Below are 26655 nucleotides of genomic sequence, written 5' to 3' on the forward strand. Positions count from 1 at the left end.
CCAAAGGCACAATGGATGATCTTGGACTGCAATGAATCACAAACTCCATAAGATGACAATGATTCTTCTAGTAGCGGCAGCGGCGGTGTGGTAGATTTATGACATGTTTATTCATCCGTAATCAGAATAAACATCAAAATAAGTTATTTATTTAAGTTTCAGGAATAAAAATCAGACTCAATCTTAATCTTATTCATGCGTTTACTTACACTCATAATTAAAAAAAAATTGTTATAAATTTACGTACCTACCCTTTTAGTAGATTTTTATGTGTTAGAACTTTAAAAAAAATTGTATATTATACTAACTATTTTAATATTAGAATAACTGACTAGTAATTAGATATTTTTAATCACACCTAATTAATCATCTACGTTATTTTTCTCAATAAATTTTAACTCAATTTCAAGAAAAGAATATGATGATGAAATAAAATAAGAACAAAATAACTAAGTTTTAAGTCATAAACTTTCAAAAAGAAGTTCCGAGTCATAAATCGAAAAATAGATCCTAAGCATAATTCAAAGTACCAACATAATTTAAGTAAACTACTAATTGGCTAATCTAACACTTAAACCCCACGACTAAGAATTTTGAGGATGTATCCCTTCTTGAGTTAATCCGGAATGTTGTAAAATACACATAGCAAATCATGCTTTGTTGCTATAATATTGGTGGCATCATATACTTGATCATCATCTAAGCCATCAATTTTCAGCATTTCTTGATACAAGTTGGCTTGTAATCCAGCTTGTATCAAGAAATGATTACTCTCTTCTTTCATACTAAAAGTCTAGACATGATTACTCTACATTATCAACATATAAAATTAGATTTAGTATTACATTGTATATTATAAAAATGAACAACAATAGGCATAACACAAGAATCAAATTGTAAGAAAAAAAGAAAAAAAAAACTAGAGTACTAGAATCACGAGAAATAAATAGGGATAAAAATTATTGATAGTTTCAGTTTTCTAATCTTACAGTAAAAATTCCTGAAATAAAATAGATATAAGAGTTTAAAGAAATAAAGAGGGATAAAAAATTAAATTAAAATAAGGAAAAAAACACCTTGACACACGCACCCGCACATGGAAAGGAACAGCAAAACTAGCTAAATTAAAGCATTATCAACATGTTCAACACAAAAAAAAAAAAGCAAAACGAAAATAAAAATAAAGGATGATTTATGGCCTACCTGCAAAAGAACCGGCATAAGAGGGGATGGTAAATGGCTGAGAGAGAAAGAGGGAAATAAACTCTAGAGAGTTAAATAAAGGAGAAAAATTAAGGGTAAATTCATAATTTTGCATTTAATATCAAGATTGGGAGTGGCAATCCGGTAGGGGGTGGGGGGAGTGCCAATCCCATTTCTCAACCCCAAATTGGTGTGGGGCCCACACATTCTCTCTTATTCCAGAATATAAATGAGTAAGTAAACATAGAGTTTATTCCAAATCCCAAATCTCATTCCCTACTCCTGATAAGTAAACATGCCATTCGGGTTAGGGTATACAAAATTAGGGTGCAGAGAATATTTATAGAGTGTTGGAATTTTAAGTGTAAAAGTTTTGCACCAATTGATTTTCCTTACCTTAGTATATGCTTCTTCTTCCTTTTCTTTTTAAACGGGGAAATTTCATCTAATAATTAAGTCTATACATACTCTTATATATCACAAATGATTACTAAATATAGTGTTATTCGACCACAAACAGGCCGGATCCACTAGTACTAAAAATGAATGGGGCATAAAACAAACACAAATGTCGAGTTCTGATGGGAAAGACCAGCTCTACAAATTAAAAATCAAACGCAATAAAAATCGCTTGACAAAATTACTATAGTCGATAGATAAAACTAATTGACTGAGATTACTCACAATATTGCATAAGATCAAATGTAGTGATTAGGTCTACCACCACTATAGAAAGGTGAAGCGATAACTTTTGTTATTATACAACGAAACATAAACGCTAAAACTTAGATTCAACAACATCGTTATTGCATTAAAAATAAAATCAAAACAAAAGTTTCAAGCCACATGAACTACACATTTAATGTCAAGACGACTTCTATATAAAAAGAGATCAAAACGAGTAGCACTTTGGTGAAGGAAAGAAGTAATTGATGAACCCTAGAGCACCATATTGAATTTCACGCAAACGTTTAAAGAAAGGTTCTTTCGTTGCCTTAAGGTCGATTTTTGAAACGTAAAATGTCCTTTTTATTCTTCTATTTATTTAACTAGGTTAAAACTTTCTAAAAGTTATTTTTAAAATATAAAAAGAAAACTCAAAACAGGATTTGTAGATTTTCAACCCAAAGCAAAAAAAATGCAAATCTTCAAATTCATTTTCAAATGCCTTATTTTTTTAAAAAAATTTAGTTTTTAATTAAATAAATAGAAGGTAGAATGGTCGATTTTTTGTATTGAAAGATCCTTTTTTTTAAGTGAAAGTACCGTTTATATATTATTAAAAATACAAAGTACTTTTAATATGTTTCGCTATAACAGAAAATACTAAAATGATCTCATTCTTTTTAATACATATACGCACACTCTTAGTCCAAAGTATTAATTTATCATCTTGCCAAAAAAAAAATTAATTTATCGAGATTATACTGTTTTAACATACCCTTTTCATACTCTTAACAACAATATGTGTTTATCTTTTGTGATCTAGAAAAGGAAGCTTATGAGAAATATTGTTCTTTACATTATTAAAATAAGGCATCAAAGATTTACTCAAAAATTAGTCGTGCAAAAAGATATAACTGAACCTCACAATAGAAATTATGGTTGTTGATGTTATTTTATTTTAATATATATTTTTTTGAAAATTTGACATTTGTTTGATACATTAATGATACTCCACAATTAAAGTTGGTTCTTAAAATCAAACCCGTTGTTTTTTATGTAATGTAAAAAGTATTTTCTTTCTTTTTAATATATATAAATATATTAAATATTTTCGCATGATTAATTAAGAAAAAAATTGATATATATCAGAGATGGATTTTTGTATTATTAGAAAATCACATAAAATTATAACTCGATTTGTCAAATCAAAAGATAAGGAGACGTACATATGCATATCTACCTATGCATGATCGATTACATGCATATAAATATCATCCTTATGTACAAAAAGGATCGATTTTTCTAGAAACAAAAGGCAATATGCATGCAGATCGTACGTAGAAAAACAAGTTGAATAGTAGAATATATGAAACTTATATAAAGCCCTTCTCATCGATCGATCTATAAAACGGCACGACAAATTAAGGCGATGACGGCCGTGACACTTCTCGCGGTGATGATGATCATGATCGTGGCCAGGATGGAGAACCAATTCTCGAATGAGCAAAATGGTGGTGGAGGAGGTGCTCGATGTCGTGTCGGATGATCAGTTCTGGAATTCATAGGTGGAGGCGGAGCTGTAGGTCCATAATCCTCGCAGAACCCTTGGCCTCTTTTCTGCGAGGACAAGGTCCTATCATCGTAGACTGCATGGATAACGGCGAGGATTACGTGCCCTCGCCATTTTACCCCTCGCAAAAAGGACCTTTTTTTGTAGTGTCTAAGTCCATAAGTTTCTGGAAAAATTTTACCAAGTATTTCCTTCACTTTTGGATTGTAGGCAGAGACGTAGGGCCCGTTTAGTTCGCTGATTCGAGTTTTTAATTCGAGTTGAGATGTGATTTTATGTGAGAGCTTTTTACTGTAGCAAAATTCGAATTCTAAACTCGAATCAGCGAAATGAACGGGACCGTAATCACCTCTTTTATCTACTATTCCATGGAAGAAAACTAGCAAACGCAACCAATTATATAGAACTCTAATAGACATTTTGCCGGTGTAACTTTCTAGTTTCTCGTTGGGAACTCAACTTGAAGCTAAGAAATATAGTTAGCTCCGTGTAAATAAAGTGTAATCTGCACGTAGAGACATATTTATAAATATGAACCTAAAGTTTATTTTATTTTGTTTTGGTTTTTTGATAAAGTGAACCAAGATTATCGTGTTCCTTTGATGCGAATTTCTAAAATGATTAATTAGTATAACTATACCCATCTATGATTAGGAAAAGGTACGAGTTCTTTTTTATGATCAGAAAAAGAAAACTTGTAAGAAATAATGGCTATTGCGTTATTCAGAAAGGTTATAAATAACTCTTCAAAAGAATCAAAACATATTAAAATGTTGCCTAGGAGGTTCCAAAAAAGCAACCGGAATGAAGAAAATATTAAACAAATCAACGATTTATCACTGTAGTTCCTATCTTTTTTATTTTTACAAATTAGTCATTGAATTCTTTTTTTTTTTTTTTACCACGATCCTTAATAGTCAAATTGACGGAAGAATTACAACCGAAGCTTTTACAAAAAAAAAAAAAAGGCACATTAAATACAAAATCACATGCCCTCGAGCTTATCATAAGCTTTTACACTTTAGTCCCAGTCGCAAAATTTTAAGCCGTGTTTGGAATTGATTCCGTTTTTATTTTTCACGTTTTTTGATAAAGAAAAAATAAAAATGTTTTCAAAATAGCGTTTAGCGCAATAAAAATAATTTTTTGATTCAGTATAAAATGAGAGAAATGAAAATTGACTTTTAATTATTTTTTATTTTTTATTTTCGTTTTCTCCTCTCTCGAGCAAAGAGAGAGAGACATTAATAGATTTTTTATACTGAAAATAATCTCTTAATAAAATTATCAAAAATATTTTCAAAAATGATTTCTGTCTGAGATTGAAAACGCTTTCATTTTTATTTTCATACAAAAAAAAAATAAAATTATTTTAGAACGAGTTTCAAACAACTAATAAGAAGGTCCTAAGATTTTGAGTTTAGTGGTGTGCGGTGTCATCAGAGGGCGATGTCGCGTGGGGTGGGCAGCAGATTTCTTAAGTGTTTTTCATGAAAATATTGTTTATGGCCAAATAAAATGACTTGATACCAATTGATACATGACCAAGATAAGATTAAATAAAGAGATGGAAAAAGAAGGAGAAGTAAAAGAATTTAGGTCTCGTTCATTTTACTAATTTGAGTTTTTAATTTTAGGTTTTCACAGTTAAAAGCTCTCAGAAAATGTCACATTTAATTTTTTCTGCTACAGTTAAAAACTCTCAGAAAATATCACATCTCAATTCGAATTGAAAACTCAAATTCGCGAAGTAAACGAGACCTTAGAAATAGAGAGAGAGGATACAACAATAGACCTATAGAGATGAAATATTTGTATTCAATTAATCATCAACGTCTTTTCAGAAAAGGACAAATACAAGCTCTATTTATACACACAAATTTTAATAATAATTAAACTCCTAATCTATTCGAAGTCAGATAAATCCTAATAACTCTAATAGATAAGCATAAAATAACTTCAAAATAACTCAAATTCTAAAATAGCTCTCAACTCGAAAGATAATTCTAAATCCTATATTTAAATTCCTAAGAAAGGTCTCCACTAAGTTGTTACAAACTAATAATAAATTTGCTATACAATAATTTCACCATAGAGAAATTGGAGATCAATTGGAAATTCGGGCAGACAGTTGCAGCCATGAAAGCATGCATCAAAGAGGCATCGCTTGGTTCTTTGACCAATAATGTCGTCCATCAGCCTTACACTTTCTTGTCAGCCGATTTATATAAGATTAGTACTTTAGTAGTCGGCTCAACTTATGCCCTTGACCATCCCTTGTTACAGTTACCTCATACAACATCTATTTGCATCCTTCCATGGCATAGTGGCTGAGTACGAACTATAGGTTAGAATAGAATGTTTTGACGAAAAGTCAAATTTTCGTGAGAAAAAACACTCTAACAAAAACGTTTAAATTGTGATTGAATCTATAGAATAAACGGGACCTAAATTTCTTCACTGTCTACTTTGCCAACTGGAACTTTAATTCCTCTTTTTCTCATTTCATCATGCATACCCGAAACTGCAACTTCATTACCTTCCTTGAGATAGCCTCTGATTAGAATATCGTAGACAGCAGAGTCAGGAGAAATACCCCTTTTCAACATATCATCAAAAACCTGTTTGGCTTCAACCATTAGCCCTTTGTTTGCTAAACCAAATATTAGGGAGCTATAAGTTAATAAATCAGGTTCAATTCCTTCTTGAGCCATTCGATTCTTCAGCACAAAAGCCTCCACCAACTTTCCTTGCTTGCATAGCCCAGCAATCCAAGAAGTGTAGGCATACTTGTCGGGAACAAACCCCGCCTCGGACATCTCCCTGAAAACCATTTCAACTTCACCAAAGTGCCCTTCTTTGCACATCCCATCAATAAGCACCGTGTACGAGATTTCATTGGCCTTCTCCCTGCATAAATAGCCTCTAGCCTCTTGAAGATGCCCCTTCTTGGATAATCCATCCATTATGCTCGAAAGAGTTACAATGTCGGGTTCAAAACCTCTAAACAATATCTCCCTGTAGACCTCCAAAGCTCTTTTTAAATCGCCGGATTTAAAATGTGCATCCATAACGGTGGTTAACATGATCTTATCTGGAAACAATCCACTCTCAGTCATACTTCTCATAACCTCCATTGCTTTATCTAACCGACCATTTTTACAGAAACCGCGAATAACGACCTCATATGCGGTCATATCAAGCCTCAGACCTTGATCACACATTTTAGTCATATACTTCACAGCATCATCTACGTTTCCTTTCACAAAATGCCCGTCTATGATCGATGTGTAAACAACGGAATTAGGCTCAACCCCATCTTCCAACATCTTAGAAAACAATGACTCCGCTCTTTCCAACGCCCCTCGTTTGCAAAAACCGTCAACTAGAGCAGCATAGGTAACGACATTAGGCGAAACCGAAGATCTCTTCATCTCCACAAACAACTCGAACGCGATATCCAAATTCCCGGCTTTACAATAACCATCAAGCAAAGCAGTAAAAACAACTGAATTCGGCAACACCCCGGCATTCACCATATCCCTAAACACCTTATAACCCAAATCAAAATTCCCAACTTTACAAAACATGTCAACAAAAGTACTATAAGTAACCACATTAGGCAAACAACATTTCCACATCAAGCCCATGTACACAAACGCCTCTCTCTCCATTCTCGTCTTGGAAAACCCATTAAACAGTGTATTAAACGTGACTAAATCAGGCCCACATTTCCCCATTCGCATTTTACTAACTACGAAACAAGCTTCTTCAACATCAAGATTCTTACAGAACCCATCAACCAAACAATTGTAAGTCACGACGTCAGGGGAAAAGCCGAATTTCGGCATCGAATCGACGACGTTTCGGGCAAATCTTAGCTGACCCGATTTGCAGAGAAAAGAGAGGACGGAATTGAAGGAAGAAGGGTGAGGAACGTACCGTTTGGTGAGGAAATGGGAGAGGATTTTGAGAGAGAGATCGCCGCAATTGGCGCTGGTGAGGTGGTGGAGAAGCTTGTTGAAGGTGAAAGGAGTTGGGAAACGGGAAGTCCTTCGCAGGTGGGCGAAGAATTGGAGAGTTTCTCTGACCATGCATAGAGAGAGAGAGAGAGGGTTTATGAATTTTGGAGGGGTTTAAAACCTGGACGAGAGAAAGAAGAGGGAAATTGACAAACACTGAAGCAAAACGACGTTGTTAAATTCATTTTGCGGTCTTTTGTCGTTTCCTTTCTTTTTTTTTTATTTTTTTAAATAAAACAAGACACGAAATTGAAACCCTAGCGGCCTTATTTTATTTATTTATTTTTGATGATAATTAACCCTTGCTTCTCTGCCGCCACTTCGAAAGAAAACCCTCTCCCTCTCTGTGGCTCTCACTCATACGTTTCGCTTGAAAATAAAAAACGGGAACAAAAAAATCTCTCTGTGTTGAAAATTATTGACAAATTCTTGGAATTCGCAGCGACATGGGAGCCAAGGCGAAGAAATCTCTGAAGAAGAAGCTCAATAAACCCCCGTCTTCCTCAAAGTTGTCGGTTTCCGTTCAGAAGAACAAAGAAGCTTCCGATTTCTTGGTACGCTTTTGGTGTCGTATTTCCTTCGAGATTATTAAGGATTTTCAGTTTTCTTATTTTGTTTTGTGATTTTTCTTATAAAAAAAGCCGTTAGAAGGAGGACCTGGGAAAAATCTTGTTGTGGAAAAGGCTACGGAAGATGTTTCTAGAGTCGTATACATTGGTCGTATACCACATGGGTTCTATGAGAAGGAAATGGAAGGTGAATCATTTTTTCTCATTTTTATTTTATTTTTTAAATTTTAATGTTTATGGCTGTACTGGGCTGCTGTATAATTCCCGTTTGTTCTAATTAGGTGATTTTTTTTTAATGTAGGTTTCTTTCAACAATTTGGGGCAATCAAGAGATTGAGAATTGCGAGGAATAAAAAGGTTAAACTTTGTATTTTGATTTCTCATACTTCTGTTGTTTGTTTCCTTTGAATGATGTTTTATTATAGGCAAACTGTCTTTTTCTCAATTTTGATGCTTTAGGCCTTGTTTGGTAGGAGTGATTAGAGTAGGAATGAAATGGGCGAGGGATTTAAAGTTTTCAACAAGACACTGATTTTAAATGCCGGAGGAGGGAATTTATGCCGAACACAACAATAAGAGAAAAATCCTCCCTCAACTTCATTTTCCTCGCCCGAGATATAGAGCGATGAGTTCTTTTATCTTGGAATGTTTCTTGTACTAGTTGAATGCCCGATTGCACCAAGGTTGATTGTATATTGATGTAGAACAAGTTTAATTGTTATTTCCTATAGGACAGTTTGGTTGTTAGGAATGTTGTGTTATAATTTTATGTTTAAAGTGGTGATAAGGTTTCATATTCCTGTGTTGTGAGATAAGCTAACTTACAGTTTCGGTTACAAGGCACAAGCCCTAGTGTGGCAATTTGTTGAGTGTATGATGAAGGGAAAGATCAGTATATAAATAGTGATGCATATCAAGATGATTAAAGAAATACTGAAATAGAGAGAGAAAATGATAGAAAAGACGAGAAGAATTGAGGGAGGAGTAGAAGGATTTAGAGAGAAGAGAGAACAAGAGGGAGGAAATATTTGCATTCAATTGCTTCTAAGACTTAACTGAAAAATTCAAAAATCATCTCTTTTTATAGACTCCTAAAACCTAATAATAGGATAAACATAACCAAATAATCAATTAGCTTAGATAAATCCTAAATAATCCTAATAGATAAAGAGAACCATAATTCAGATATTCCAAAACATTCTATTAGATAAACCATAATTCAGATATTCCGAATTATGGTAAAAATAAACCTGTAGTTTAAATTTCGAGTTATTTACATTTTTATACCCTATTTTTTAAGTTTATTTAGAAAGTAGACCTTTAGTTTTTAATCTCATCAAATATATACCTTCATATTAAATTTAATAGCTAAATGTCTACCTTCCATCAGTCAACAATCAATTTTGACTATTAAAATGGCGTGAATGTCCTTAAACAGAAAAAAAAATAAAAATAAAAAAATAAAACAAAACCGAAAGGGACAAAAGAAAAAAAATAAACTAAAAACACAAGAAACATTTGCTAGCTTCTTCGCCATTGTCATTATCCAAGAAGTTTCTAATCTCTTCCATGGCATCATCATTGTATCTTCCATTTACTCCGCCAAACAACAAAAAGAAACATTTGCTAACTTAAAATCCCCAATATGCTTTTTTTGGGCCTCAATATTTCAAATTAATTTGCAAACCAGATTCAAACGTCAGACCCAAAAAAATAAAAAAGATATCAGATTCAAACACCGAAGATCCATATGTAGCTTTAATTTGCAAAAAAAAAAAAAAAAAAAAAAGGCTCCCTTCGTTGTTGTCAAGTTTTTTTTTTTTTTGGTTATTTTTTCCTCTAGTTTATTTAGATTTTTAGAATTTTATTTTTCTCTTTAAGGGTATTTGTGTCATTTGAAGATTAAAATTTGACTATAAAAGGGTAGAGATTTACCTATTAACTATAATTCGAGGATATACATTTGATGAGATTAAAAATTAAAGGTATACTTTCTGAATAAACTTAAAACACATGGTATAAAAATGTAAATAACCCTTAAATTTCTAATGTATTAGTTCCTCATCAAATAGCTAGCTGAGACTCTTAAGGATATATATTGTGAACTTTGTAACATAACCATAGGAACTAGCGATAGTGGAGTTCCTACTTGTTGGCTCACAGTTCAGTGATTTGATGCGCAAATTGGACATATTTCCTTATAATTAAAAAAATGTAAATTTATGAATATAACCGCTGACCATTTTGTTATCATTTGGTAATTGGGATTTGTGGACTAACTGTCCTTTCGTTTATGAACATGAGAACATGCTTATATATTTTAAAAATGATTCTGCTGGATTTAAGTTTCCTGAGAGGGTGTAGTGTTTACTGTTTTTATGCTGACTTACTATTTTGTTCGTTGGCTTTTTGTGTTCTACAGACAGGAAAGTCGAAGCATTATGGTTTCATTGAATTTGAGGATCCTGGGGTATTTTCTTCTCACATTCTTTCCTTTTCCTTCTCTTAAGACTCTTGTGTTACAAAGTTTCCTTTTGTTAACAACATCTTTGTTGGTTGCAGGTGGCAAAAATTGTAGCGGATTCTATGAATAATTATTTGTTATTTGAACACCTGTTGCAAGTCCATCTTGTTCCTCCAGAGCGTATTCATCCCAATCTGTAAGGAACGATTTATCTTTAAGTATTATATGATCCATGTACGTGAAAGTGAAAAAAGTGAAAGCATCAAATTATTTTGAATAATCGCAAGTCAAAATACGAGAAGGATTTAAAGAATTGCTTAAGTTGTAAACATTTATGTCTTGAGAATGACGTCTCATTCTTCCCCTGCTATGCAATCTGGCTTCTGTTATCTATATATCGCCAATGTTTATGTTTCACTCATTAAATTAGTTTGATAGGTGGAAAGGTTTCAATTTCCGGTACAAGCCATTGGATCGGGTACAGATTGAGAGAAAGAGACTTAATAAGGTAAACCTTGCTGACAAGAAAAAAAAATGTAGCACCCTGCTGGTTTTTCACTTGATGCCTACCAAATAAGACTCAAAGGTGGTTTCTTTATGCCTGATTACTTGATGGAAACTTGTGCAGGAAAGAACTTTGGAAGAGCGCCAAAAGTTGATTGACAAAATCATCAAGCGAGACTTGGCACGCCAAAAGAGGATAGAGGCTGCCGGTATAGATTACGAGTGCCCCGAAATTGTAAGAAGCTATACCTTGTTTATTGACTTTTAACTACTCATTTCATCACGGTAAATTAGTAAAGAAACTTGTGTTGGTTTTTTTAAATTCGCGATGTTAACCAATATTCATCTGTTGGCTATGCAGGTGGGTAGCATCCAACCTGCTCCAAAGAAGATTAGATTTGAGTAATAGTGTTCTTTAGGGGTATGTGTTGTGTCTTAGTTTTCTATTTGTACTGCGCATTTCTGGTGAAACATGATTTCTAAGGTTTGGAAATGTCTCGTCGTTTGCTAGGTTGATTTGGAGCGAAAAATCACGGAAAGGTTTCGGGTCAGTCTAAAGGAAAATGCTTCTCAATATTCTCATGTGATGTTTGTAGGCTTTTGCGTTATGAACTTCTATTTGTGTAATCTAGAAATAGACTCGGATGTAGAGATTGCTAATCTGATGAGAGGGAAGAAATTTTGTGTTTTGGCTTCAATTTTTTATTTTACTCCTGCGCTTGCATTTGGGCATGCACACACACAAACATGTCTATATAGAGATGGTCAAATCTTGATCTTTGCTTCTAATGCCTTGAATGGCCCTGAATAACTAATTAAGGGACTAAGGGGATGTTTAGTTGGATGATTCAAACTATGATTTGAATCATGGTTCATGGTTCGCTACAGTGTTTTCTTTTATAAAAAATACACGTAAATTAAAAATGGTTCTAATCACATGATTCTTAAAAATAATTTTTAGGGTAAAAAATGTCATTATATTAAGTTCACGGCCGCGATGTTAAAAAATTATTATGATCTCGTCCAAAATTTAATTCTCCTAACAAATGGAGTTATTTAAGACAAAATTGCTAAGGAAAAAAGTTTGGGTTAATCCTCATAAATGATCCTTGAAGTTTACTCTTAGAGCCTATTTGGTTCATGGATTAGAATCATTTTTTATTTACGTGTATTTTTTATGAGAGAAAATACTGTAGCGAACCACGAATCATGATTCGAATCAGGGAACGAATCACTTTACCAAACGGGGTCTTAATCTTATTTTAGTTTTTGATTTTTAAAACGTCTTCAGTTGGCTCTTGAGGTTTTATTCTATTCTAGTTTCAGTCTTTTCTGTGAGCCATGTGTTAGATATTTGACAAAATTTGTACAATTAAGTACTAAAATTAGAAACGTCTAAAGTTTATAGATTAAAACAATATAGAAAACAAAAGTTAATTTACACATATAGTCTCTAAATTTTAGGTGTTTTCAATTTTTATTTTTAATTTATATAGATTCCGTCAAATATTTAACATATAGTTAACGGAAAGACCGAAATTGAAACAAAGTAAAACTTTAGAGATTAACTATGAATTTAAAAGTTATAGTCCTAAATGAGATTGAGGGTAAATTTCAAAAATTATTTGTAGAATTAACTCAAAAAGTTTTTAAAGTGTCAAAACACACGACATTCAGGGATATAGACGCTAAAAATCTTATGATCACACAACATATATATTGCATAAATGCTTAACTTATGTCCTCCTAATACTCCTATTTCCTATATTTTTTTATTATTGTAATTAAATCAATTACTCTTTTATCAGGTGATTCAGATTTGCTTATTGGTGGCGGATTTAATTACTAGTAAGCAGTGGTTAGAACCATTTTTGATTTACGTGTATTTTTTGTGAGAGAAAATATTGTAACGAACTATGAACCATAATTCAAATCATGGTTTGAATCTTCCAACCAAACATTCCCTTAAGAAAACTGATGATTTGATTCTGTCTATTGATCAAATGGAAATTCGGAAGTGTTTTGCTTAGGGACTGTTTAGTTCGTTAATTCGAGTTGAGATGTGACTTTATGTGAGAGCTTTTTACTGTAATAAAAAAATTAAATATGACTGTTTCTGATAATTTTTTACTGTAATAAAACTTGAATCGGTAAAATAAATGGTCCTTAATTTACAACTTTTCCCGAATGGTTCAACTTGTCATTTCGATAGAAAATGGGATCTAGTATGGGGAATCTCACTCCTCCGGGGATTATTGATAGATTTGAATAAAAAAAATTTTAAAAATTTTATGAGATAAAATAGTAGTAAAAAGATTTCAAGTTCCGGAGTTTTTGCTAAATAGGTGTCATTACCGTGCTCAAGCATTCTGATTGGATGATTTTGTCTACAGCTAAACATTCTTCCTTTATCTTGAATGGTGAAGTAGACAGTTTCCTTTTTTAAAACTAGTATGCTCATTATTTTGGAGATGAGAATTTTATATAACAATTTCTAAAAGAGCAAAAAAAAAAAAAAAAAGTTGTCTGCTCTAGATACAGAAAGAGCTAGTTCTGAATTTTCTTCTCCTTCACACTTTTCCCTTTTTTATCTATTAAATCCATTTATAATTAAGCATATATATATATATATATATGTTGTATGTAACTTTTCAATGCATCTAAATATTTTCCAATCTATTTTATCCTGATGCACATTTCCCCGTAGAGGCCTCCTAATCTTACTAAATGTATATTGCTAAATCAAATCTAAAATTAAAGCTTATAAAAAGTAGTGGATACTAACTATTTTATACCTTATTTAGCGCATAAAAAAGGTGCATCCTCTACATGTTATTAAGATTGTATCGGCGACTTTTAAATTCATATTAAATTTAGGGGAGCTTTTTTTAGTAAGACTAGAAAAATAAACTACTAGTAGTTTTATATTTTTAACCGTTAGATCATAAAAAATTATCTATTTTACATATTTTTTTAATCTGATATAATTTTAACCTGATCATAATGTCAAAAATTAATACTATTTTTTTAATCTGATATGATTTTAGCCTGATTAAAATGTCAAAAATTAATATTATCTAAATATTTTCCAATCTATTTTATCCTAATGCATCTTTCCCCATAGAGGCCTCCCAATCTTACTAAATGTATATTGCTAAATCAAATCTAAAATTAAAGCTTATAAAAAGTCGTGGATACTAACTATTTTATACCTTATTTAGCGCATAAAAAATGTGCGTCCTCTACATGTTATTAAGATTGTATCGCCGACTTTTAAATTCATATTAAATTTAGGGGAGCTTTTTTAGTAAGACTAGAAAAATAAACTATTGGTAGTTTTATATTTTTAACTGTTAGATCATCAAAAATTATCTATTCTACATATTTTTTTAATCTGATATAATTTTAACTTGATCATAATATCAAAAATTAATATTATTTTTTTAATCTGATATGATTTTAACCTAATTAAAATGTCAAAAATTAATATTATCTAAATATTTTCCAATCTATTTTATCCTGATGCACCTTTCCCCGTAGAGGCCTCCCAATTTTACTAAATGTATATTGCTAAATCAAATCTAAAATTAAAGCTTATAAAAAGTAGTGAATACTAACTATTTTTTACCTTATTTAGCGCATAAAAAATGTGTGCTACGTCCTCTACATGTTATCAAGATTGTATCGCCACTTTTAAATTCATGTTAAATTTAGGGGAGCTTTTTTAGTAAGACTAGAAAAATAAACCACCGTTAGTTTTATATTTTTAACCTTTAGATCATCAAAAATTATTTATTCAGCATATTTTTTTAATCTGATATGATTTTAACCTGAGTAAAATGTCATAAATTAATATTATTTTTTTTAATTTTATATGATTTTAACATGATCAAAAGGTCATAAATTAATACTATCAAGAGGTCTAGCCTATTTGAAAAACTCTCAAGATAAACCTATTCTAGATCAAGATTTTGATTCCTAAATTAGCAAGTATACCCTTCGTGATTATAGACAAACTATACTCAACAATTACTCTTTTGCAACTTAACTTGAAAAAACAGTTTTTCATTTTTTTAAATATAATGTCTAATTCGTATTCAGTCATGTTAACGTTTATTCATAAATTAGTTTTACTATGTGCGATGCACATACTCAATTATAATTAAAGTTTTTATAACATAAAATACAAACAACAATAAAAACGAAAAAAATGAAGTTCTTTGTTTAGAAATTAAGGAAAAGTATATATTAAGTGAAAGTATGCTTGTTATAACAAAAATTGCATACTTTCATGAAAAAGTGTAGAGTTTGAATTCCCCACACATCATCTTTTCTTTTTCTAAAAAGTGTTACGTTAATAATAGTTTAAGTGAGAATGGTGTGTTTAATTATAAAAATAATTAGGGTAAGTGAAAGAAAAAAAAATAAAAACAAAGATAAGTGTGAAGAATATAAAATATTGGGGAAGAAAAGAAAAAGGGAAAAGAGAATATAAAATAAATAAATAAATAACCCCAAAAAAAAGAGACAGAAACGCTAAAGCTATGCGTTTTGGGCTACCAAAATGCTACAATGCCTAGCGTTTTTTTTTTTAAATTTCAAGTGTTTGAAAAGGAAAAAAAAAAATGAAACAAAAAGAGAAAAAAAAAAGTTAGAAAGAAGCAAAGAACTAAAAGCGTTTCTACTCTTTTATATAGTAGTGAAAAAAAAAATGCTAAAGCTATGGGTGCGTTTGGAATTGGTTCCAAAACGTTTTTATTTTTTGTATGAAAATGAAAACAAAAACGTTTTTATTTTCATTTTAGAATCATTTCTGAAAATGCGTTTGGTAGTTTTATTCTGAGATTGTTTTCAATTTTAAAAAAACTAAAATTGTGTTTGGTAATTTAATTTTTAAAAACATGTATATAATGTTAAAATTAATAATATATTAAATAAACTGAAAACTCATTTCCTTCCTACCTCATCAATCAACGGAGACGAGTGGGGGAGGGGGGCGCAGTCGGAGGGCGTTCTCCGACATCTTCTTCGGCTGGAGAAGAGAGATAAGACAAAAAAAAACTGAAATCCGTTTTCAGAAAACGAAAACGTGAAAATGAAAACGTATTTTTTTCGTTTTCAGTTTTTCACAAAAAGACAAAAATGTTTTTGTTTTTATTTTCTAACACAAACTTCGCCAAACGCGTTTTTCATTTCTGTTTTCAATTTTTTACTTCGAAAAACGTGAAAAATGAAAACAAAAACGGTAACAAATAGGCCCTATATGTTTTGGACTATCAAAACTTTACAGTGCCAAGCGTTTTTACTCTTTTATATTGCAGTGACTACGAAGGGTAAATTTGTTAATTTAGGAATGAGAAATAGTTGTTGACCCCCGAACCTTGAGAATGCGTTAGGTACCGTTTAGTTTGATGATTCGAGTTTTTAATTCGAGTTAAGATGTGACTTTATATGAGAATTTTTTACTGTGGTAAAAAAGTTAAATGTGACTATTTCTGAGAGTTTTTTACTGTAACAAAATTTAAATTCTAAACTCGAATCGGTAAAATGAATGAGGTCTAAATTTATCACAAATACAATCAAGATCTACAACCTTGAGAGTATGTTTAGTATGCATAAAATAATAAATAACTCATGGGTTCAAAGCAAGCATAGTCTAGAGGAAAAGAGAATCATATTATTAGGAAAAACTTTTAACTTTGTAATTAAATAATTTGTTAGAAATAAAGGCAAGTATTTACCCTTCGTAAAACAATGGATGCCAAGAAAAGTCTTACGTGTGTGCGTCGCTCTTTTTTTTTTTTTGCGTATGCATAAAAGAAGCAATAAGTTTCAAACTTTTGAGCATTTAAGAATAATAAACTTATATAAATTTTGGTTTTTGTTAATACGCACAAAGTTATTGTCCTAAAAATCAAACATTTTGAGATTGTTCTCTTACAGAACCATAGTTTATTATTTTTTTTAATGATAGTAGTATCATTTGCACAATTAATTCTAACGAAATTATTCAAAAAAAAAAAATCTAACGAAATCTTTGAACAAAAATATAATATTAACTAAATCTAACATTAGGATGTGAATTTTGTGCGACTAGAAAAACACGTGTGAATTTTTCAGACAACATACCTAAAAATATATAGTTCAGTATCAATTAATAGCAATTATCTATGTCTTTGAACAAAGTGTATTAATACATAACTAATAAGTACTTAAAAGTGTTAAAATCTCCATATGGAACCACATAAAAAAGTTAATGTTAAATTTGTTATTGTAAAATTTTCATAAACGGTTTTAAGCTATGGGCGTTGGCCGAAACCAACCCATTTGTTATTCGTATTCTTCAACGTGAAATTGATACATAAATTTAATAGATAATTTAAACCCATTTATTTGTGTCATTTTTTAGTTTTAATTGTGTTGAAAATTGTAACCATAAATACATGACCCTTGATAGATTTCTATATTTCAGTAAAATACATGATATATAATTACCTTTATTAGTACTTTAATTATTTGAATGAATTTTCATTTTTAGAAATCTCTTCATTTTAAGAGATTATAGTCTAAAATAACTTATCTAATTTTGTGATTGTACTTTGTATTTATCTGCTCATTTCTTATTAATGAATACAAAATACAATCACATAATCGGGGTAAGTTACTCACACCTATCATATCTCTTAATATCAATAAATTTCTAAACTTGAAAATCAATACAAAAATAAATTCAACCGCTAATAAAGGTAACTATTAATAAAATAATCACTTTTCTTAATTCTCCTCATTAGTAATAACACTCTCTTCTCATCACTATCTTTTTTTTTTAAATTCTCCCTAATTTTTAATGCATTAAACATAAAAATAAATTCATAAACAAGTAATAAATAAATAACTATACACAATATATCTTATCTTAGCAGCAAAAATAAAAGGACGTACACAATATCAGAACCACGACAATGTCATTTTTTTTTTTATCTATTTTTCGCTTAATTTTCATTTTTCAGTCATCTCCGATCCAAAGTCCAAGTGTCCAACAACACGAGAGATGTCGGGAATAAAAAGCGAAGCAATGCAGTCTCTGCCACCCTACTAACGTGCGCCGTTAAGCGCACTGCGCACCCGTGCCCTTTCCGTGAGAGTGCGCACTACGCATCCCTGGGGATTTATCAAGAGACAAAAAAAAAGAAAGAAAAATGAACAGTAATAGAAGTAGTAAGTAAGTAGAAACAGTTAATAGTGAGAGTGAAGCGCTCAATATCAAGCTCACTAACAGCAAAGCTCTCTACTATTATATATATATTGGTTTGGTTTAGTTTAGTTAATTATTGGATTAAACTATTTTCAGACACACTTTCTCTCTCTATAACCAGAGACGTACAAACAACTAGATTTAAATCACAATCTAGAGAGAGAAACAACGAACAACTGAGAAAGAAAGCTCTCCCTTTCCTCTCTCTTCTCTTTCTCTCTCTCTATCTAAGCTCATTCAGTTTACACTGTTTCTCTCTCTCTCTCTAGCCGTGTGATTGGATTTTGGAACCCTAGCATTTCGGATCCCGAGGCGCATTTGGATGTGAGAGAGTGTGAATCGCTCAGATCGGCGATGGCGGAGTATTCCGGGGAGGTAGGAGGAGGAGGAGCGGCGGAGACGAGCGGCAATGGCGCGTCGCCTGCGCCACTGTCGGTGTCCGGTTCGTTCAAGGAAGGGAAGAGCTCGTCGCGGAGGCGGGGCTCCGTTAGGCCGAGCCTCGACGCCGACGAGTTCCTTAACCTATTGCACGGCTCGGATCCGGTCAAGGTCGAGCTCAATCGGCTGGAGAATGAAGTCAGAGGTGCGAATGCGGTTCCGATCCGGTCGTTTTGCGTGGAGATTTGGAGCAGGATTTGCTTGATTTCATAGTGTGGTTTTATTTTATTTTTTAATTTTTCTGGTCTTGATTTTCAGATAAGGATCGAGAGTTGGGAGAAGCTCAGGCGGAGATCAAGGCTCTCAGGTTATCCGAAAGGCTCAGGGAAAAGGCCGTTGAAGAGGTAATGTTTTTGCTACTTTTTTTTCCCTCTCTTTCCTCGTAAATTTATTGTATTCTCATTTCGCTAGTTCTTTCTGTTTATTGACATTTTAATTTTCTGAGTTAATTCCTACATCATTCAGCTCGCGTGTCTGCTTACTATTAAATTTCAGTATTTAGTTTCCTTTTTTTTTTTTTTGAAGAGATAAGAATTTGTTGGTTAGATTCATGCTCATTTCATTTGCTTGTATCATATCTGCCTCTACTGATTTGATATTCCAATGTTGGAGGCGGAAAGAAAGAAAACTATTCGATTATAATTTTTATTTGAAGCAGCAAAGGTAATTGTCTGTTGAGAAGTTCGAAACTTTCTATGGTAACAACTAATTAGGTAAGTTATTAAAATTACTCGGGGATTGTCTCAATTATCAAACTTCTTCCTTGGAGATGCTGAAACACCATTCACATACAATGTAATGCTTGTATGCTTTGGGGAAAATTTTGGCATCGTTTGGAGATTCTGTATAGGCCTTGTGGTCGCACATTTCTCATATATTCGCCACTTGCTTCTCATTCTTTTTGGTTTTGGGTTTTGATATGTCCATTGTTTTGCATTTTTCTTGAAGAAAATCTTTGGATGTTGCATTTCTTAATTACCTTTAAAATGATTGTTGGATCAGCTATTCAGTTTTTTCATTGTCTTAAATGGCCGCTTTCTAAAGTTTGATTTTTGCCATTGCCGTATATTATATGAGCCTTTTCTCTCTCTTGTTTTTGTGTACCATATATTATTCTATATTGATTTCTCTCGTTAAGAGGGTTTGCTAATTTTCCATTTTGTCTTTTGATTAATGTAGCTTACTGAAGAACTGTCTAAGGTGGAGGAGAAGCTGAAGTTAACAGAATCGCTTCTAGAAAGCAAAGTATTATTGGAAGCCTTTCAACCGTTTTTTATAATCTTGTCCTTTTTTTGTTAATTTACTCTTGGATATGTTTACTCATCAAAGTAATAAAACACGTTTTGCAGAATCTTGAAATAAAGAAAATCAATGATGAGAAGAAGGCTTCTATGGCAGCTCAGTTTGCCGCTGAAGCTACTCTTCGAAGGGTTCATGCTGCTCAGAAGGATGATGATATGCCTCCAATAGAAGCCATTCTTGCACCTCTGGAGGCTGAGCTCAAGCTTGCTCGGCAAGAGGTATTACATGGGTCCTTTAATAGATAATACAAAAAGCAATTCCATGTTCAAGAAGGAAAAAGAGAATGAAGCAAGTATTTTGCCGAATTATATTGTTTTTTGTTCCTTGCAGATTGCTAAGCTTCAAGATGATAATAAAGCCCTTGATCGACTCACCAAATCAAAAGAAGCAGCCTTACTTGAAGCTGAGAGGACCGTTCAGGTTGCCTTGGCCAAGGCATCTATGGTGGATGATCTCCAGAATAAAAACCAAGAGTTGATGAAACAAATAGAAATTTGTCAGGTGAGCCAAAACAAGCATGATAATCCTCTGGCATGCACCTAGTTTTCATACTTTTCCTGTTCACTGTGTACAAGTAGAATGGATTTTAAATTTTGCTGCTTCTATGTTTCAGGAAGAAAATAAAATTTTAGACAAAATGCATAGACAAAAAGTTGCGGAAGTTGAAAAGCTTACTCAGACTGTAAGAGAATTGGAAGAAGCTGTTCTTGCTGGTGGTGCAGCAGCAAATGCTGTGAGAGATTATCAGCGGAAAGTACAGGAGATGAATGTAATACTCTTAATTTTTCTATGTGCAGTGTTGATAGTTGTTCCTTCCATATTTTATCAATAGTTTTTCATAGTAGCTTCAATTGGTAAGGTTCGTGTTCATTTCCACAGGAGGAAAGGAAAACTCTTGACAGAGAGCTTGCTCGTGCAAAGGTAACAGCAAATAGAGTAGCTGTAGTGGTAGCAAATGAATGGAAGGATGCAAATGACAAAGTGATGCCTGTAAAACAATGGCTTGAAGAACGTAGATTTTTGCAAGTAAGTGTGGTTTCTATATTTTTCTTTTCCTTTCAATGACAGTTCCGAATGACCTTTTTGACACCATGTGATGGCTTGGCGCGGTCATTTGTGTAACTATCAAACTTTGTTCTTTCAGGGAGAAATGCAGCAACTTCGGGACAAGCTTGCTATAGCTGAACGAGCTGCCAAGTCTGAAGCTCAGTTGAAAGTAATGATGCGGTTTATCAATTTCTCTTTGTGATATGTGTTTTGATGATATGTGGACTATAAAGTTCTCTCTTTTTCTCAGGATAAGTTTCATTTGCGACTCAAAGTGCTTGAGGAGAGTTTGCGAGGGACTTCTAACAGTAGCAAAGGCAGTACAGTAGAGGGAAGAAGTATGAGTAATGGGCCTTCTCGTCGTCAGTCCCTTGGTGGAGCTGATAATATTTCAAAATTGACTTCAAATGGCTTTTTATCCAAGAGAACACCGCCTTTGAGATCCGTATCATCTAGCACTAGTTCAGTGCTGAAGCACGCTAAAGGCACATCAAAATCATTTGATGGTGGTACAAGATCATTGGACCGGGGTAAGGTACTTCTAAATGGTTCAGGCAACTTCTCCTTCAACCAGTCGATTGATGTTACAAAGGACACTGAGGCACCTAATAACTGGAAAGGAACTTCAGATGATAAGCCTACAGAATTCCCAGCAGTAGATACCGAGGATAGTGTCCCGGGCGTTTTATATGACTTGCTGCAGAAAGAGGTCATAGCTTTGAGGAAAGCTGGTCATGAAAAAGATCAAAGCCTGAAGGATAAGGATGATGCTATTGAGGTTCACATCTTTCTTTTAATGGTCTCGTGATATAGGGTTTTACTTAAGATTAAATTTTTAATTATTTTTGTTGTTGTTCAGATGTTAGCCAAGAAGGTAGATACACTGACTAAAGCAATGGAAGTCGAGGCGAAGAAAATGAGAAGGGAAGTTGCTGCCATGGAGAAGGAGGTAGCTGCCATGCGTGTTGAGAAAGAACACGAGAATAGAGCAAAGAGATTTGGTAGTGCTACTAAAGGTTCTGTCAACAGTACTCTGCTTGCTGGAAGGTACATAAGATTTGTTTTATGCTAGTTATAAGATTTGTTTTATGCTTTCCTATGATAAACATTTATCCTTTAGTGATGATATGTGACGTTTTAAATATATAAAGTGACTTCTCATACTAACTTCCCACTAATTTGTCTGTTTGCCGCAAGAATCTTCAACTGTCATTCCATTTAGTTTTCTGTTGGTGCTGCGCATAATGTGTCATCATCTTTCAGGATATGATTTAAACCCTTTCTAGAACTATCTTTAAAATGTCATTTCATGCTAAATATTTTTCATTTTTTTTGACGGCTTAAGTATTTTCTTTCCAATCTATTGTTATTGTCATTTTTTAGTCTTTGCTTGCTGCAGCAGCAAACATTATCTTTCTAGAACGAGTTTTTACGTCATGCCATTCCAAGTATTTTGTACTTTTGTACTTGTATCTGATTCTGTCATCTTTACATCATCCCTTTTGTCTCTTCATTTAATTGTACGACCTTTTTGAGAGTAAGGGTATAGTTTGTCTTTTTCCACTGAAATGTTTCTCTGCTAAGTTGATGCTTGATACTTGTTTCGGGCAACACTCAGAAGTTGACATTCTTACTAATACTTGTGCAGAAGTATGGGAAGAGGTGGATTAACACGTAGCACCCAATGACAAGGAGTCCGACAGGCAGCCGCGATAAGGAGTAAACCCGAATAGGCCTCGTTTTGCATTCGATTTCCATTTCTTTACCTCTCCTTTTTTGTTTCTTCTTATTATTGATTATAAGATTGTAGCTAGCATGCCGATGATCCTGTATTCAACTTAGACCTGAAAAGAAAAATCCTAAAAAGAGAGCCGCATCAAGCAAGAAAGTCGGTGTGCTTCTGACTTAGAATGTTATTTTCCCCCCTGCTGCTTAGGGAGAGAAGCAGAAAAAAGGAAAAAGAGGAAGGTGATTGACTTTGGGCTAACCTTATGTCAGGTTTCTTGAGTGAACAATATGGTTGTGTGATTGTATAGGTAGCTTATTGGCTTTTTTTCACATGTTCTCCCTTCTTTTTTTCTTTGGCAGTTTATATTTGTAATTGCAGTTAGTGTGATTTGTCCGTGGATCAGGGTTTGTTAATATTCTTGTAATCAGATCGGGATAAGATCGTTTATGGTTGTGTTAACTCATTTAGCCTTATCTTGTTTATAAGTCCGTACCAGCATAATACCCACAATATTTTTTTGTCCGTTTGGTAAGTGATTCCACGCCAGAGACTGTTTAACCAAACGCAAAATTCGCACCATTTGTTTGTACGGTAGCAAAATTAGTAAAGCCAGAGACTGTTTAACCAAACGCAAAATTCGCACCATTTGTTTGTACAGTAGCAAAATTAGTAACGCCAGACTGTTTAACCATACGCAAAATTCGCACCATTTGTTTGTACAGTAGCAAAATTAGTATGCCTGCCGCCACCATTATCAGAACAGATATCCTTTTTCAATGGTTCACTGACTCCTCAACTGGTGCTTTTGTAGATTTTTCAAGGCTACAATGGTTGTCCTATAGTGTCTAAAATAAGATTCTGTTAATTTTATCAATTTGAGTTTAAAATTTGAGTTTTATTACAGTAAAAAACTCTTAAAAATAATTATATTTAATTTTTATAAAGTCACGTCTCAACTCGAATTAAAATTTTAAATCAACGAACTAAACGGGTCTTAAATTATCACTTATCTTTCTCTCCCGTTAAACACCATGAGAGTGAGAGCGAGAGAAACACCATGAGAGTTAGTCAGAAATTCGTATTTGGCCTTCAGACATAGTTACTGTTCTATTGTTTTATGGTTGTTTTGCCTGGTGAGTCTCAGTACCCTTTGAGAGTTGTATCTCTGTTCCTCCTAAAAGTCCTGGTTAGCTTTTCTGTCTTGATCCGGCTGTTTCATTGCATTTAGTGTTTGTTTCATCCGTGGATTAGTTGGTGTTAGTAGTGAAGTATGGAAGCCACCGAGGAGGAGCAGCTTGAGGAGCTTATCCGTAAAGCACAAGCTCTGATGACGTTATATATATGGTCCCAGATCCTAAATTAGTGTCAATCAGAGTAGACACGAAGGCGGTTGGGAAAGTGCTCTCCCGGCAGAAACAAAGCAAACTGGTGGTGAGAAATGGACTGGTGAAGGCACGGAGCGAAATACCAGTGTGGTTTATGCAGGAAGGAGGACCCAACATTTTTGTCCTTAATAATTTTATATTTTAATATTTTTTTTTATGTGTAGGTTAGCCAAAAAATAATTATATGAGTAAATTAATTAAAAATTTAACACATAAATATTTAAATTTAAAATATATTAAATACTTAATACATAATAATTTAAATAAAAATAAAAAATATAATTATAAAAATTTAAAATCAAAATTTCTTATTTTAATATTATTATGTTAATTTATCATCTATCTTAAAAATTTAAACTATTAAAAAGTAAGTTAACAATAATTTTATTCTTTTTAACACCTTTAAAACAAAAGAAGACAAACAGAGGGTGATGACCAGAAGACCATGGACGGTAAACGGTGGCCATCACCTGGTCTTACAAGATTGGGAACCCGGGCTTCTCGCCTCACAGATGCGTTTCAACAAAACTCTATTCTGGTTCCAAGTTCATGGACGGATTTTTTCACGGAAGAGAACGCGAGACTAGCCGGTGCTAGGGCGGGTGAGGTTCTCAACACATTGATTCCAAAACCGGAATCAAAATCATGGGGGCGATTTTTCCGGGTGCAGGTCTTGGTGAATTTAGAAAGACGTATGATTGCTGGATTCTTTAGATGAGAATCTTTCAGACATGAGCGATTGTTTGGGATTTGCTTCAAGTGCGGCATGTTGGGCCATGAAGAAAATGACTGTAAGCTTAAGTCGGAGGCCACGTTAGACGATGCGCATGGAAATCTTACAAAACTCTACGGTAGATGGATGAAAGCAGATAGCTATACATGGCTATGGTGGCCGGCGGGAAGTCAGCCCTGCTTACAGCTGGCCCACCCGCTGTCTTTGGAGGAAATTGCCCGATATGTGGCGGAAGGCACGAGCGGCGGACAGGAAAGAGGGGCGGAGCAGACAAGTTTCCACCAGGGCCGAAGTTCCTTAAAAGCCCTAGGCCCACCAAAAGGCTCAAATCCGGATATGAGAGAGAGAGTTGAGGATGGGTTCATTCAACCAAGGTTTTTCTGAGACTGGTTCTTTTTCTTTGCTACATTTTTTTTCCTTGTCAATTGTATAATTTCTTCGTATTTTGTTAACATTGGGACATTGTTTACTATTTTTCTATGATAATTTCCTGCTAATGAAGGGAATATTTGTTTTTTTATTCATTTTTAATTTTAAATTATGATTTATAATTTTTTATAGTGTTATTTTCTTATAAAAAATACATAAAAAATAATTTTAAATTTATAAATTAAACGTCCGAAACGAGTGATCCCTCCACTTTTTATGACATTATCAGAGTAGTTACATATAATGCCATACTTATTACCATCTAATGGCGTGCAATATTGCCACGTAGGATCAGTTCTACCTTCACTTTTTATTATATATTTGCTACATAAAATTAAATAAATTAGTAACTTAATGCATACTAACTAACATTCATCGTGACTAATATGAAATCTATGAACTTTATAAGTATCAAACATACAAAAACTGTATTACAAATAGTACAACAAAATAAAATTACCTCAATTGTTGTCTTGCTAACCATTGGTCACGCTGAGAACTGGAGTAGCTATGCTTTAGTAAATATGTAAGATAATAAGAGTTCAAACTCAAGAAAAAAAAAAAGGGAACTAAATAAAGTTTTGAGTTTCTGCAGTAGCCAATGGTATCTGAAGCTCAATTTTCGTCTTATATGGAGAATGTAATTTGTTTATTATTGTTATTTTTGAAGAGAAACTACAATAATTGACACTAATAAATAAATAGTAAAAGTATATATTGGTACATTGTCTTAAAAATTAAAGCCTTGCAGAATAAAATGTGAAAAATCTCATGAATATGTTCTCTAAAGAACAACAGTAATTCATAATACTATAAAATCGTAAAAATGTTCTACATATATACAACATAAAGTAATACCAGCAAAATGAAACGTGAATACTTTATGGACATATTCTTTGAAAAAAAGAGAGCTAAAGACTAAAGAAGCACATTTGGTTGTTGCCGGTGGTCAGTACGACTAAAATATTAATTTTTGAATATGAATTGTTCATTTAAAAAGTAAAAATTATTTAAAAACTAATTAAGTCTTAGTAATTTGTTATTGCTTTTAATTTGAATCACGTTCTCTCATTTTATTGAAAAAAATAGGAAAAGAAAATGTGCTAAAAAATTAATTTTTGTGTAAACAAATATTTTCTTGGTAATTTTTAAAAAATATCCTGAATATTACATATATTAATGGATATTGCGAATGTTCTTAAACATTGCGGACATTTTACAAACCTATTGGGAGAATATCTTTCTCTCTATCCACGTCGAGACTTCAAAATACGGATAATTTCGTGAAAATGTCAATAATGTCATGAAAATGTCGATAATGTCGTGGACATTTTCATCC

General features: G+C 32.9%; 3 protein-coding genes across 4 annotated transcripts; 2 read left to right on the forward strand and 1 right to left on the reverse strand.

Annotated features, from left to right (window-relative positions):
- Positions 1-5565: 5565 nt before the first annotated feature.
- LOC21389001 (pentatricopeptide repeat-containing protein At2g01740) lies at positions 5566-7533 on the reverse strand. Its single transcript, XM_010089891.2, has one exon. The coding sequence runs from the start codon at positions 7531-7533 to the stop codon at positions 5887-5889; it is 1647 nt and encodes a 548-aa protein (XP_010088193.1). The 3' UTR covers positions 5566-5886.
- Positions 7534-7735: 202 nt separating this feature from the next.
- On the forward strand, positions 7736-11696 carry LOC21389002 (uncharacterized RNA-binding protein C1827.05c). 2 transcript variants are annotated; one of them, XM_024169868.1, is made up of 9 exons: positions 7736-8015; positions 8103-8217; positions 8332-8387; positions 10453-10500; positions 10593-10690; positions 10933-11002; positions 11123-11233; positions 11360-11419; positions 11510-11696. In XM_024169868.1, the coding sequence occupies exons 1-8, from the start codon at positions 7908-7910 to the stop codon at positions 11402-11404; spliced, it is 651 nt and encodes a 216-aa protein (XP_024025636.1). In that variant the 5' UTR covers positions 7736-7907; the 3' UTR covers positions 11405-11419; positions 11510-11696. The 2 variants fall into 2 exon arrangements, with proteins under 2 accessions (XP_024025636.1, XP_010088194.1); XM_010089892.2 differs by having other exon boundaries at positions 11360-11696.
- A 6551-nt stretch (positions 11697-18247) lies between these two features.
- Positions 18248-23279, forward strand: LOC21389003 (microtubule-associated protein 70-1). Its single transcript, XM_024169818.1, has 11 exons — positions 18248-18836; positions 18950-19035; positions 19871-19936; positions 20041-20211; positions 20324-20494; positions 20607-20762; positions 20873-21019; positions 21138-21209; positions 21291-21818; positions 21900-22087; positions 22689-23279. The coding sequence occupies exons 1-11, from the start codon at positions 18608-18610 to the stop codon at positions 22726-22728; spliced, it is 1854 nt and encodes a 617-aa protein (XP_024025586.1). The 5' UTR covers positions 18248-18607; the 3' UTR covers positions 22729-23279.
- Positions 23280-26655: the final 3376 nt, after the last annotated feature.

Source organism: Morus notabilis, unplaced genomic scaffold, assembly GCF_000414095.1.
Source record: "Morus notabilis unplaced genomic scaffold, ASM41409v2 Scaffold1449, whole genome shotgun sequence".
NCBI lineage: Eukaryota > Viridiplantae > Streptophyta > Magnoliopsida > Rosales > Moraceae > Morus > Morus notabilis.